Source organism: Pygocentrus nattereri, chromosome 21 (assembly GCF_015220715.1).
Source record: "Pygocentrus nattereri isolate fPygNat1 chromosome 21, fPygNat1.pri, whole genome shotgun sequence".
NCBI lineage: Eukaryota > Metazoa > Chordata > Actinopteri > Characiformes > Serrasalmidae > Pygocentrus > Pygocentrus nattereri.
This window is the reverse complement of record NC_051231.1, coordinates 33,052,549-33,067,548: the sequence shown is the minus strand read 5'-3', so window position 1 is coordinate 33,067,548 and position 15,000 is coordinate 33,052,549. Positions and strand designations below refer to the sequence as shown.

General features: G+C 43.4%; 2 protein-coding genes across 6 annotated transcripts in view; one reads left to right on the top strand and one right to left on the bottom strand.

The window, feature by feature from the left end:
• The first annotated feature begins 2,019 nt into the window (after positions 1–2,019).
• LOC108443903 (cytochrome b561 domain-containing protein 2) lies at positions 2,020–5,693 on the top strand. The gene is made up of 3 exons (XM_017724803.2): positions 2,020–2,383; positions 2,842–2,879; positions 3,940–5,693. Exons 1-3 carry the CDS (start codon positions 2,260–2,262, stop codon positions 4,441–4,443), a joined length of 666 nt encoding a protein of 221 aa, XP_017580292.1. The 5' UTR covers positions 2,020–2,259; the 3' UTR covers positions 4,444–5,693.
• Positions 5,694–9,656: 3,963 nt separating this feature from the next.
• rad54l2 (RAD54 like 2) overlaps positions 9,657–15,000 on the bottom strand; it is a 37,428-nt gene continuing 32,084 nt past the window's right edge. For all 5 annotated transcript variants that reach the window (XM_017724826.2, XM_017724825.2, XM_017724827.2 and 2 more), the window contains 5 exons: positions 14,956–15,000; positions 14,213–14,388; positions 13,342–13,431; positions 12,955–13,038; positions 9,657–12,140 (listed from right to left, as the gene is read on the bottom strand). The exon at positions 14,956–15,000 is cut by the window's right edge and continues 152 nt beyond it. In XM_017724826.2, coding sequence (XP_017580315.2) covers positions 11,182–12,140; positions 12,955–13,038; positions 13,342–13,431; positions 14,213–14,388; positions 14,956–15,000 — 1,354 coding nt within the window. In that variant the 3' untranslated portion in view covers positions 9,657–11,181. The remainder of the gene's footprint in view (positions 12,141–12,954; positions 13,039–13,341; positions 13,432–14,212; positions 14,389–14,955) is intronic.

Below are 15,000 nucleotides of genomic sequence, written 5' to 3'. Positions count from 1 at the left end.
TGGACAGAAACATCTGTGGATGTTTTCAGATCTGAAGCAGCTTGATGTTCTCCTCTCTCTCAGAGATCAAAGCTTTCAGTGCTGTTTATCTGATGGGGGCAGTTTTGGGGTCAACCAGCTCTTCCAGGTGGTTGCTAGGAGGCCCAATGTCTCTGAAGCTTTTAATCCATATTTTTAACTCCAGTTTTGGAAACTCATGTATTTTCTTTGACTTCTGCCTTCATTAAGTAGGTGGAATATGTGATATCTGGTCTGCTCAGAAAGATCTGAAAAATGGCTGTTTTGACTGGAAGTGGAATAAATGAAGGGGGCTGCACAGAACTGGACGTACATATAGAAACAGAAATATTCTATGGTTACAGTTAAAGAGTTGAACAGACGCCACTGAGGTTTCGGGATTTTTACTAACAGAGGAACTGTTCCACTTGTCTTTGTCCTCATTACCCTCCTACAAACACACTCAGCACTTATTAATCACACTGTCTTTACCACCTTTAATAACAAGCCACCAGATAAAAATGGTCCTACATAAAAATGGTTCTGAATTCACTGCCTGATGATCTGAGACACTGTTTTATGAGAGTTCTGAGAGGATTTTGGCCTTAAAGTCCAGTCGTGGTGGAGGGATACATGATATGCAGGGCACTGCGAGGCAAAATAGTTCCAAAAGAAGAGTATTTCAGATTTTCCACTATTTTACCATCATTAATATTCCATATAAAACTCAGAGGACACGTGCAGATTCACTGGTGGTGAATAAGTAAATAAATAAAATAAGTAGGTAAATAAAGTGGCTGTCAGTAAGTTCTCTTTAATGAACCATTTCACATCAAATCACTAACTCGTGTAGATTCTCTGGAAGTTCTAGAGGGTAAATAAAATGTCTATATCTGTGTTGTAGTCATGGCGACGCCTGGTTCCCATCACCACCACTGTAAAGCCATCTGAACCATTTCACACCAGACCTCTCGGAGTCTCTCTGTTCACACCTCACCCACTGATTTATGTGGAAATTTTAAAAATAGGTGGAGTTCTCCTTTACGCACAGACACTATTTGTGATTTTGAGTGAGAGAACTTCCCCAGACAAGCAGTAAAAGCGTCAGTTACTCGTGTTTCTCTGGGGAAGGTCTGGAGAGCCTCCATCTACACAGTGGGCAGGTATGAAAACACAGCATGAGCTGAACAGATAATCAATCAAGCCTTTCCTCTTCAGCAGGATGTGAGAGACTCTTATCACACACCCGCAGGACTCACGGCTGTCCCTTAAACCAAGCCCCCCCCGAGTCCTCTCAGCCTGACTGACCCCTCCACATCAGCACTGCAGGACAGCCCCGCATTCAGAAGACACTTCTACAACAGCTGTCAAAATAAAAGTTCAAATACTGACGCTAAACTGCTCAAATCCAGCAACGTCAGCAAGAGAACTGTGCTGATCATTTATGCAGCCTGAAGAGCCTAAATATGATAATTATGTTAATAAATTTGCTCATGAAATGTATTTGCATGTAATTATGAATACACATGCAGTACTTTTATGAAGTCATAAAAATAATCTGGGGAAATAATAGAATAAAAGTGTATTTCTTGTTAAAAGCACTATATGACTTATGACAAATAAACACACACACACACACACACACACACACACACACACACACACACACACACACACATATATATATATATATATGTATATGCCATATAGTGTTGAAAAGTTATATATAGTGTTGAAAAGTTACAACTTTATATGTATTTGATTTTAAATAAATATGAAATTGAATCTGTCATGTCACAGTTTTTTCGAAAATTTTAAATACTTTTTTAAAATCTACATATGTATTTAGATTTGAATAAAGAATATCTAATCTAAAAAAAATGTAAGACAGAGGCAGATATAATGTTGTGGTGTTTCATTGTATTTTTGAAGATTGAGACGCTACGCTTAAAATAATGTAAAACACGTCGTAAGATGACTTTTATTTTGGCGGGAGCTCCCAGTAGCGGAGGAGTGAGGCGCGCAGTTTTCCGGGTGAGCTGAGCGGTGTTAAAAGTCTCTGTGGCGTCTATTAAACGCGTCTGTGTGTTTATGGATTAAAGTCTGTGTGGAGAAGCTGTTTCTCCGCCGCAGTTCAGATGGAGCTGAGGAGGTGACGGAGTGAGTCTGCTGGGCGAGCTGGAGTGGAGAGAGGCAGAGTGAAGGAGAGTGAGAGAGTGAGAGAGAGTGAGAGGGAGTGAGAGGGAGTGAGGACCCACAGCGATGCTGCACTCCGAGTCTGAGCCCCGGCTCTACAGCGTGTCCAGGCTGCTGTGCGGGATTTCTGCCCACACACTTTGTGCTGCTTTCACCGTCCTGATAGCGGCGCTGGCGAAGCCTGGATCCAGTGAGTAGCTTCATCATCTAAACCCGGAGAATGTGTAGAGAGAACTGCTGCTTTCTAATGTCTTCCGGGTTTCTCAAACGCTAGAGGGCGCTCCAAAATGACGGAGTTAATATGGAGCATTTCAGCAAAACCACAGTTTAATACAGTCTGTGAGTGAATCTCAGGATCAGGGAGCGTCTCTGAGGGGAGAAACGTGATATTATTGGATAAGGTTATTAATCCCCGCCCGCTGGTGCATAGTGACATCATCAGAACTCGGATGATGTTTTAGAGGCGGGGCAAAAGCCTTTTAAATGGAATTATATGATGTATTGCGCTTAATATAATGTGGTTTCTGAGTCATTGCTCAAAAGTGGAAGGTGATGGTGACGATGGTGATGGTGATCAAGGTGATGGCGATAATGATGATGGTGATGATGGTGACGATGGTGATGTTTGGTTCTGTTTTCTCGTTGCAGGCTTGTTCTCCTGGCACCCGTTCCTCATGACGCTGGCGGTGAGTGAAGTTTGTGCAGCTCAGTCAGGGAAACAGTGATTTTTCACAGAGCTCTGACTTTCCGAGTTGGGAGTGTCAACAAGAAGCAGCGATAGCTGCTGATAAACCGGCTGTACCGCCGTTATTGATCAGCAGATATAAGCATGTCATGTTATTCCACCTGCATAAAAACATTCTTCTGCTCTTCAACTTACCTGGAATGCAAAATGCTCAGATTATGTTTAGTGACAGAAGAACAGGAAACCCAAAACATTATTAGCAGTGTATCTGACTTATCTCTGACCAAAACCACTCAAACGTATTAGGACCTTCTGAGGAGGATCTGAAGGCGATCTTTCAGTGCTGTTATACAACAGTTGGTTCTGACCACGCGAGCTGATTGGTTGACTGCTCTGTATCAATATAATACCCCAATATCAGGTTCAGCTCAGTTTGGTCAGTTTCTCCAGATCACTATTAATGTTGTTTTGTTCCAGCCGGTCTGTAAAGCTTCTTACAGCCTGTTTAGTTTGGCGAATGGTGTTGGGTTCATTTCTGGCTGATTCCAGGTTGTTCAGCTGTTCTTCTGTCACAGCTGCCGACTGAAAAGCTGCTCAGTGGTGACGACAGTTTGGGAATTTAGTGTAAGGAGCTGGAGAACGAACTGCCGGCTGGGCAGCGAGTGGGTGGAGCTCGTTACTCTGACGTAGCAACGAGCTGCTCGTTAAGGAGCTCTAATTAGGAGGAAGGAACTGAACATTAAAACATATTAAAGCCGCGTTCACGGCCAGTTTATTCATTTCTTACTGTATTTATTTAACTGCTGTACTAAAGCAGTAGAGCACTCGAGGAGGGAGTTATCACCAATAACATCACGGCTGGGATGATCTACGGACACCAAACCACAGCCGGGATGTTATTCCGTGATAACTCATTCCCTGCTTAAGTATCTGTGATATGCTCAGAAAAGCGCATTGTGAGTTCATCAGGATAAAATACTGTGGAATTGCTGCACCCCTGCTTTCATTCATCTGCGCTGTTCCTCTCCAGTGTTAACTGACTGAACCTCCTCTGCTCCTAGTTCTCCTTCTTCATGACGGAGGCGGTTCTGCTCTTCTCTCCGCACTCGTCTCCGGTGGCGAAGCTGAAGCACCCGACTAAAGCTCGTCTGCACTGGATCCTGCAGTGTCTCAGCGCCTGCTGCGCCGCCGTCGGCCTGGGCGCCATCTTCTACAACAAACACCTCAACGGCAAACCGCACTTCGCCTCCTGGCACGGACTGATCGGTGTTATAACGGTGGGTGTCGTCGTGATCCAGTCGGTGGGCGCGCTGCCTCTTCTGTACCACAAACTGGCCAAAGGCTGGTCGCTGGCCAAGCTGAAGCGCTACCACGCCGCCTCTGGACTCCTGACGTATCTGCTGGGCAGCGCCAGCCTGCTGCTGGGCACCTGCTCCGCCTGGTTCACGGGCAGCGTAAGCGGGTACGTCTGGTACCTCGCCGCTTTCTGTCCAACGCTGTCCGCGCTGGTGGTCATGAGTCAGGTCACTAATGCTTACATGGCCAAGAAACGGCTGCAGTATTAAGACCTCAGCTCTTCAGCCGAAGGGTGTGATGCTGTCTGAAGTTTGTTGGAGGAGCAGTTTGGAAAACTCTTTTATGCCAGAGCTACGAGGCAGAGGTGCTAATAGCACGTCTTAATGATCATGACTCGCCTCAGACTGTCCGGATGTTAAATAACCTCTAATAGACTCGATGATGTGGTTTCTGACTCTGTTTGACTCCCTGTTACTTATAAATGTGGACCAAATGGGTGCAGACCTGAAGCTTTAGGCGGCCTGTGCTGTTCCCGTACGTCAGTCCATGTTCATTGGTAAGTGAGTCAGACCGAGTCAGAAACCACATCATCAGACTGTTAGATATGGTGTTAGATATGAAGTCCAGAGAGGCCATAAGGTAGTTATAACTTGCTTAAATTAAAATAATGCCTGGCAACGACTTCATAAGGTGTGGGAATGAGATAATTGTCATGGCAACAAGATCATGCCTTAGTAAGCCTTAAGGCTTAATTATCTCATTCCCATGCTTTACTAAGTTGTTGCCATGCATTTGGATCTTACAGAGCTCTGCTGGTAACATCTCATATAAATAAAAGTGTATGTCCGTGCCTTATTAACGTGTGGGAATGAGATCCTAATGTGTGGCCACAACATTACTGAGCATTACTAGTTGTGGCTAGCATTAGGATCTCATTCCTGTGTTAATAAGGCGTGGCCACACATTATTTTTGTTTATACAGGATGTCACCAACAGGGCTCTGTAGTTCTCAAGATAACAAAGTTGGTTATCTTGTGACCTCGAGTTAACAAAAGTTATCTTGAGGTAACTAGTTAAATTATCTTGTGATCTCAAGATAGTTGTTAGTTATCCTGTGATCTCGAGGTTGCAAAAGTTGTTAACTTGAGATAGCAAGTTAATTATCTTGTGATCTCAAGATAACAATCCAGACAATGACCGAAGCAGCTCGTGGCCTCTCGGGACGTCTGCAGTTAGAGGAGAATCGTTTTTTTCAACTGGTCCTTCACAGTAAAACGTTCCAGCCCGACGCTTCAGCAGAGAGGATCTGTCCTGGACGCTCGTCTGTGCGGCTCCCCGACTGGGAATGACGTTCGGAGCTGATCTGGAGTGATGACATCGCTCAGGAAATTCCAGAACATTTAGGAGCCAGTCAGTCTTTGTAATGCACGCTGATCTTGGAGACACTCAGGTGCTTGTTTTTCACTGGAAATAAACAGCTGCAAAAAAATGGTCTCTGATCCAGTAAAAGGATCTCAAATCTAGTCTGTGTAATATTTCCCGCTTCTGAGACGGCTGTGAACCTGTTAGAAGATCATGCACTGTATTTGGTTACAGTGGTTGGTTAGTGTAGTGGTTAACATCTTTGCCTTTCACACTGTAGACTGGGGTTCAATCCCCCACCAGGGCAAGCACCCTACACTATACCAATAAGAGTCCTTGGGCAAGACTCCTAACACCACCTTGGCCTACCTGTGTAAAAATGATCAAATTGTAAGTCGCTCTGGATATAAGCGTCAGCCAAATGCCATAAATGTAAATGTAAATATTTATAGATATTACCTATTACAGGTCATTAGGTAAAAATATCTCGCTGTACTCCCAGATCATTTTGCTGGTTTCAAGCTCATTTCTTACAAGTCGATCTGCCAATATAGTGAGATAATAGTAGTTGGTCAGTGTAGTGGATAACGCCTCCGCCTTCTCTGCTGTAGACTGGGGTTCAGTCCCCCACCAGGGCAAGCCCCCTACACTATACCAATAAGAGTCCTTGGGCAAGACTCCTAACACCACCTTCGCCTTCCTGTGTAAAAATGATCAAATTGTAAGTCGCTCTGGATCAGAGCGTCAGCCAAATGCCATAAATGTAATTTTACTGTAAAATGACTCAAAACAAGTAAAAATGTCTAGAAATCAGTGAAATAATCTCCAATTAAGCTTAGAACAGTCTGAACAGGAGAAATATGACATTGACTATAAGATCGTTTTACTTGAGAAGTCCCCATGCTTTGCAGTGTGCTGAGTGCTGAGTATTGAAACAAGTCCTTAAAAAGAAAAGTGCCTAAATTTGTTCTTTAGAGCTGCTAAAAAAACTGGAGTTCTTTAAAGGGCCAGTATCACAGAAAACCAGCTCAGTGCAGACATGGAAACTAAACTGCAACAGTTTTGAATTTCTGTGACATCACATAAGCCAACACATTTACATATATTTACATATAGCCTACAGCAGTTTAGCCCCGCCGACGCACACTAGAGGCTCTCTCCACCTCATGGCTCCTGTTTATCACCGGAAAGCATGAAGACCCACAAGAAAACAAAACCAGTCATGTTTAAAAATGTCGCTTTTGGGAAATTTGTGAGTGGACGGCTGAACGGTCAGGCAAAGGGCAGAAAATTGACAACGCTGCCTTTGCACACTGTTATTTCACAGCTTGTATTAATGTTATTTACGGTCTGAAAACTTTTTCTTTTTTTTTCTTGTTAGGTGAATTAATTATTCACCGACAGGCCTGTGTGGGGGGGTGAACAGAGTGAAGACCCTGAAAATGGGTTATTTTATATGTTCTTCACAGAAAATCAGCAAAGACCAAGAATCTGAGGCTGAAATAATAAATCAATTTTTTCTTTCGGTAAACTTTGAAAACAGTTGTCGTTTTTCAGCTTTTGACATTTTTTTAAAGTGCCTGTTGTTCTTTACGCTGTGTATTAATTTCATGGTGAATGGACCAAAAGAAACGGCCCAAAATGACCTGAAAAAAATTCTGGTTCCATTGACTTCCATTAAAAGTAAACGAGGTTTTTTGCTTCTCCTGTAAAGTTAACATTTTGGAGATACGAGGTTTTGTTCTGACAGCAGCGAGATATATTTTCAGGAATACCACTGATTCTTATTCTTAAGAAAATAGTTAAGAAAAGAAAATGGGATCATTCTTAAGATGTTTTTTGAAGAATAACTTTTTTTCTTAAGAATGAACTTCAGGAAAAACCCCTTTTGAAGATTTTCCTTCTTAAAACGCTTCCATGATTCTGGCCCCTGGATTGATGCTGGGTTGGCCTGTAATCCTGATGCAGGGTAGATGAGAGTGAATCAGCTGCATCGATTGGCGCCGTCTGATATTATTGATTATTTAATACGTTGTGAAGTGACCTCTTTAGGGCTGGAGGCCGGTCTCAGGTATTACTGCAGGGACCAATAGAAACATGTACAGGTGTAACGTAATAATAAATAAATACGCTCAGTTTTGATTTTTGCTCGTGTGAAAAATATTAGATGTGATGAACGTCACGTTACGCCCACCTGCTTTGTATCTACATTCATTGGCCATTTTATAGGAAACACCTAGCACTTTGTAGGTTTACAGTCGCAGTCTGTAGCCCATCCTTTTCCCCATTTATCAGTGTGAATAGACCACCTCTCACCAGGTATTATTTGGGTGGCGTTCCAATCCTAGTGTGTTTGTTGCCGTGTGTCTTTACAGGTCAGCGTCTCTGCTGGGTCAAGAGTAATGTGGTCACTTCTGATTACATTAAAAATTAGGTAATCTACTGATTAATTTGCCGATTACTTCAATAATCTGTTTTTTTTTAAGGCTAACTCATGAAAATAGGCTTAAATGAACAATAGCATGCTGTTCAGAGCATTTCTAAGACTCCGAAAGCCTTTGAAAATACTTGGTTTTAAAAGAAATGGGGGTAAAAACATCCATAAATGTCTCCATTAGAGTCTCTTGCTGTAAGAGAGACCAGCAGAATTTAAAATACACATTATCAGTGAATCTGCAGGCATCAGCAAATTCAATCTGATGTATTTTTAAATGCTTTTAATCAGTGATTTTATCCTTGGCCGGTCAGTTATTCCCTAACCACCTGAGCAGTCGTTTGAGCCGACTGCAGTTCTTAGCTTTCATAAACTTTCATATGTTTATGATGTGACTTGAGGGTATTTTCATCTGTTGAATTGAGGCAAATACATGTAAATAAAACAAAGCAGAAACATATCAAGGCACATTATGGGTCTTCCGAAAACAACAAAAGACGTAGCTCCTGATGGGCACCTTCAGGGGGCAGTGCTGAGTAATGTTTGTTTATTTGAGCTTGAGGTGTTTGTCGTTGGGAGTGACTAAGCTCCACCGGTCCACAGCACCAAGTATACAGATAATTAAATTGTTAATCAGTTATTGATACAGCAGTTAACACGTGACCTGCAGACTAGCACCTGTGCAGGAATTCAAATGTAATGTTGGCAACACGGTGTACATACACTTTCCCCACGCAGGGTTTAATCGCACTTAGGCCAGCGTCACTTAAGTACAGACTTGGAAGGCTTTTAAAGACATTCCAGTGTCGCCCTCTTCACTGTTTAAAGCCTTAGTGAAGGTTACTGGAGCAAAAAACCTCAAAGTCAAGCAGTCTGCATTGAGATCCTGCTGGTGTGGGTTTCCTCTCTTTCAGTGATGCACACAAAAAAAAATCAGCGCTCATGGCTCCCCCTTATGGTGGACCTGCTAAACACGGCTTTATTCTGGCCTGCAGATATCCCGTTTATCTTCTACACTGCAAACTTATCACCAAGCCGACTTAATGAGAATGAAAATTATAATCGCTGATTTATTTATTTTTTGTTGATTAATCAGTTTTAACTGTTTAATCTAGCCCAGCTAAGAGCAGCGGTGTGGTCAGAAACTGACCACTGATGAAGGTCTAGTGGATGGTTAACATCAGCAGACTGCAGCAGTCTAACTGCACACCGAAGAGGCTAAGCACTGTAAAGCTGCTTTTCCACCGCACGGTTCTGGCTCGCCTCACCTCCACTCAGCTGGACTCACTTTTGGTACTAGCTACGTAGTAGAGGTTAGACGACGAGACGATTCTGGCTGCTCAAAGGCGACGCAAGAGGCTACGGTCACCTGGTGTTTGCTGAGCTGACACCAAAACGTGATGAAAAAATGCTTCAGACTACGGACTCTCGCCAATCAGCATTCAGACCTTTTCGCATCACCTTTTGGTGTCGGCTCAGCTCGCTTTGACCCTCGACAAAAACGGTACCAGGTACCAACTTTTGCCTAACGGAAAACCAAAATAGGTTGATTCGAGTCGAGTCAAGCTGGTACCGCGCACTGGAAAAGCGGCTTAACTGTCTGGAAAACTGAACCCTCATGTGGCGTCATGCAGAGCTCATTCCTCCCTAATGCAGCGTGGCTGAAAATACACAAAAGGAAAAACATTTTATGTACAGCAAGAAAAAGTTGAATTTATTTTCTGTTAAAACAACATTAAATAAATACAATGTCATTTTAAATCCTCCTCTGTGGGCTAAATACAAGAGCTGATGAGTCGATTTCTACCTGTACAGTGTGTGCGTGTTCTCTCCTGGGATCGGTCACAGATACCGGTCTTCAACTCGCCAGAAAAACAAACGCACAAAACAAAAACCTCGACCGTACGACATCACAGGCGGAAACGAACGGGGGCGAGTTGTCTGTTTTTTCCGTTTAAAAAAAAAAAAAAAAAAATGAAGACAAAATGTACAAAAATAAAAAAAAATTGCAAAATAATCAACCGTCATAAATAAATAAATCTGGTAAAACAATAATACATCAGAGAGAAAACAGTTATGCTTCCACTGAAAAGACGTAACGAAAAAGATACAAAAATCGCTATATTAAAGAAAAGAAAATTAGAGTCGTATCAAATAACGAACAGATATCGCCCGATTAAAAAAACAAACTGACATGGGCATCGGCCAATAACACAGCAGTGGTAGGAGGGGTTCGAGGGAAGTGCACCGACAGGCACTGAGAATGAACAGTGATTGGCTGAGGGACCCGTCAATCAGACGGCACGGACAGAAGGGTCAGCATGAACACGAATACTTGGAACATTCCACATCGATATCGAAATCACACTTTGGTCATATTTGTAGTCCAAACACGGATGGATGGTACTAGTAACTATGCACACATCCTACATGAACCAAGTATTTCCGAATCCGAATAAATCCAGACAAAGATTTGGGGGCGGGGCCTGGGGGGCTTTAACAGTCTACACAATTTTCTGGCTGGGCGTAATTTTTTTTCTAGGGAACAGGAAGAAAAAAAAAAAAAGTTTCATCTGCTACAAGAGTAAATAACAAACCACATGTCAGATAAGGCTAATAACGATTAAACTACACCCCAGCGGCGTCTCCCTCCACCTCAAGGCTCCGAAGGCTAACATGAAATTACATTCTTTGAGTTTTCATGTTTTTTTGTCTCCTCTATTAAAATACTGAACTTAACATAAAGCAAAAAAATGGCTTTTGTTTGTTATCTATTGTTAGACCCCCTCCATCGTTTCCTTTTTGCAGTTGTAAATGGTTGTACCTCACTTCCGAGTACACAGCAGGCCCACCCCTTACAAAAGTACTTACAGGATCATAAATAAAAAACAAACAGATCACGTAATGTTTTTTTTCCTCAATCCAAGTGATGCTACAAGTTCTATCAAACGGCTAAATATCTCTAAATTTACCTTTTAACAGATGCAACCTGCCCATACAGACAATTACACTGGACTCTGATCCTTTTGCGGCTCATCCCGGCGTGGAAGCCCGTGTTCTGGTCCCTTACTGCAGAAAACAAACCCACTTGACCCGGTACGGCCTCGTCTGCTGTTTATCAGCATTCAAATCCACAGAGTTTCAATATGGACCAATCAGAATTCTCCATTCATTCAATCAATGCTGGAAATATGTAGCCAATCACAGCACATCACTGTCCGGTCACCTCGATGACATCATCGTCCGAACTGCTTCCCCCATTCTCTGTGAGGGTGGGGTGCGTGTCTGGCTGCCTGAGTGCCGCCCCCAGCAGGCTGGAGGTGGAAAGAAAGCTGGGCATGGTGGCGGCGGCAGCAGCAGAGCCGGTCGGGGCTGAAGACGGAGCGCCCCCTGGGAGGAGGGAAGAGTTGGAGAATATTCTAGAAGAGTCTGGGAGAAGAGACTGACCGTACGGCATTGAAAAGCCGGACAGCATGCTCGCCATACTGGGGTTGAAGAGGAAAGGAGGGAGGGAGGAAGATGCCGACGATGACGACGACGAAGGTGCAGAGGAGGAAGAGGCGATGGTAGTTGTGGTGGTCGTGGAAGAATGGGAGGAGCCTAACGTGTCAGTGGGGAACATAGTATGCAAATCAGCCAGCGTCTGCCCCGTTTGGGGCAAGAAATGAGACCGGCCGGCCCCGCCCAGAATGGGAGGGGTCATGTGACCCAAAGCGCCCAACAGGGCCGGATGAAGCCCCATCGATGGCATCGTGAAGCTGCTGCTCAGAGGGAATCCCGGGTAACTACCAGGGGTTCCAGTTGCTGCCGAGGTCCGTTTGGAGCCCCTGTTGTCTGCCATTAGTTTCCTCTTCAAGCTTTGGAGGTCCAGGGTGGGGGTGGAGCCAGAGCCGCCAATGAGATCATCGTTCAGTTGCCTGGCCTGGCCTTCTAAAGAGCGGCTGTGCTGGGCTGGCCGATCTGGACCTGAAGGTACCACCGTCTCCAGGGGCAACAGACTGTTGTCTCCCACGGCAACCGCATCGCTCTCGCTGGTATAGCGGCGCAGCTCCCTCAGCAGGTCCGGACTGTTTGAGGGAGACACTTGCTGAACAGAGTCTGGACTTAAACGCTTTGGTTCCGACGGAGATGCTCTACCATTACTGACGGAACGCAGGAGAGAACCGGTGTCTGAGAGAGAGAGAGAGAGAGAGAGAGAGAGAGAGAGAGAGAGAGAGAGAGAGAGAGACAGAGACAGAGAGAGATTTGCATATCTTGTTTATTTAAATATAATTACTACTGACTATTAAACATAATAGCTGAACTTTACACTATAATATCAGAAGATGCTTATATGCAAAGTAATTAATAATAATTCATCATTCTAATTAAGTAGCAGCTACCATATTTGATAGCTTATTATTATTACTGTCATCACCAGTATCTCCACCTGTAAACAGTTACACACAGCTAAACTACAGCAACAGTAATGCCAAAAAAGTTAAACAATGTGCCCAAATGTCTGTAGACGCTTGCATTCCTTCTGAAATTAAGGGTATCAATACAGTGTTTGTCCCCCTTTGCTACAGTAACAGCCTCCACTCTTCTGAGAAGGCTTTACACTAGATAGTGGAACACTGCTGTGAGGATCTGATTGCTGTGGAGACTATATAATCAACAATGGGAACAGCTTAAAGTACAACAGGTGTGTCAAACTGGGGACCTTTCAGGCCAAAGTGCTGTGGACAGAAGCAGTTATCTTCTAACGCTCTGAATTCAGTTCATGAAGGTCTTGCTAATTAGCTGATGAATCAGGTGTGTTTGAGGAGTCAGTGAGCTGAAGTCCGCAGTGGTTTGGTCCACAATGACTGGAGCCTCACACACGTGCATTAGAAGGTCTGCCTGGATATTTTTTGTGTCTCTTGAACTGAGCGTTAATAAACATCATAGGTTTGATATTTGCGAGTGTATGCAACTTTTGTTAAGTGCTCCGATGACGCCATACCTCTTGGTGCTGCTCCATCACTGGCCCGCATCTTTCCAGAACGGATAGCAAAGATCCTCCCATCGTTGGTCCTGATATACGTACCTGAGGACACAAAAGCATCAAGGATAAATCAAAGTCTCTCCAGCCTGCAGACACTCTTAATAAACACCACATAAACAAAGACGGCCAGGCCAGCAAAGCTCTGTATAGTCAGGGATATTTTTCCACACCTCCAAAGTTCAGCCCTAGCAGCTGGTTTATCACTTCTGCTTCTCACAATTCAAATAAACCCAAACAAATTCAGTGACGCTGCGGTCTGGACTCTGAGGAGGCCAGTCCACTGCCGACGTGTTCTCCTTTGACGTTCATTCTCTGAGGTTGGTGAAGTGTGTTTTGGCTGTTTACCTTTCGATCCTTTGATAACATGAAGACTCTCCCCAGCACCGATTCTCGCTTGCACATCTGTAGAGCTGTTTGTGCCCGGGATCACGATATCTGCATTCACAAAAAAAAACGTTATGTAAATAAGGCCCCGTTCACATTACACGCCTCCTTTCTCAAATCCGATCTCTCTGAATCGATGGTTCACACTCGTTTAGGTCAGTGACTCGAATCTGTCATTAATGTGATGAACCGGCCTGAACTGACCCTCATGAGCTCCTCCTACTCAGTAACATCACGTGACTGAATCACTGCATCATCGGCACAAACTAACGAGCACAACGAGCTTCGCTGAGAAGATCATTAACTCTGATCAGCTCTCAGTTTCATTATTAGAGCCAGACGGAGGAGGAAAAGGTGAGACGAGCTGCTTTTCCACCGTTTACAGGCTTTAGCCATGGTAATGCTGAATGATGGTCACACTCAGTGGAAATGAGCACATCAATTCCGATCTGAGCGTCACATTAAGGTCACGTGGCCATGAATCGGATACGCACCAGATCTAGGACCACATATGAAAGTGGCTCAGGTTGGATTTGAAAAAAATCAGATTTGCATCCACACAGCCCTGAAAACATCAGATCTGAGTCACATCAGAGCAAAAAAATCAGATTTGTGCCACTTCAACCTGGAAATGTGAATGCAGCCTAAAAGCACCATTTAAACAATCAGTTTGGTCAGAAATATCAACACCGCAAACGTTACGTATGAACTGAGATCTGGGACGTTCATCTCTGGACCTCATGTGTTTGTATGTATGTACTAATAGTGCTGGTCAGCTGTTTAGTCCCAAATCAGTGTGCAGGTCTACGTGGTTGCGGTTGTCCTTGTGTACCTGTGGTGGTGATGATACGCTGAACGTAAACTCCAGCCTTCTGCAAGTAGTTGACGGGGAAGGTGGAGCCAGAGGCGTGGCCTATGCCCACCTGGCGGGGCATCATGGGAATGGGAGTGGACTGAACCGGCCTCACGCTCGCAATAGGCTTCTCATCCAACCGACCCGTCGGACGCCTAACGGAAACCACAGTGTTTTAATGGAAGCAAATAAGAAATGCAATTTATCATGATTCACACAAATAAAAGTTAAATACTATTGAGTTATAAAAAGTATAATTAATAATATTGTGGGTAATCACAATTTAAAACATTTATTTAAATAAAATGTAAATGATTGATTTTTTGTGCATGACACTTCAATTTATGTATATAATAAAATATTAATATTTATGTAATAAATGAAAACAAATAACATTTATAACATTACACTAAATTTAGAATAATCAAGCTTTAGTAAATATGCACAGAGTCGCTATTTGTATGTACAGTAATACACAAAAGTTAAAATCGCGATCAAACCACGTTTTGCTCATTTGTGAAGTTAATCGCTACAGAAAACAAACTCCTGCTCTTTTCAATACACGATTACTGTTTATTTGCTGAATTTAACATAATAATATAACATTAAAATGTTGCCTGTGCCAAAGTTATGGCACATTTTATGATGTAAAACAAATCACAGTAAGTATTTAAATACTTCTTAACTGCCTTCATATAAAACTTGACCCCAGAAAGACTGACCAGTTCCTCTGGCTGAAGGCTGGGATGTTGGACAGCGTCTGGTCA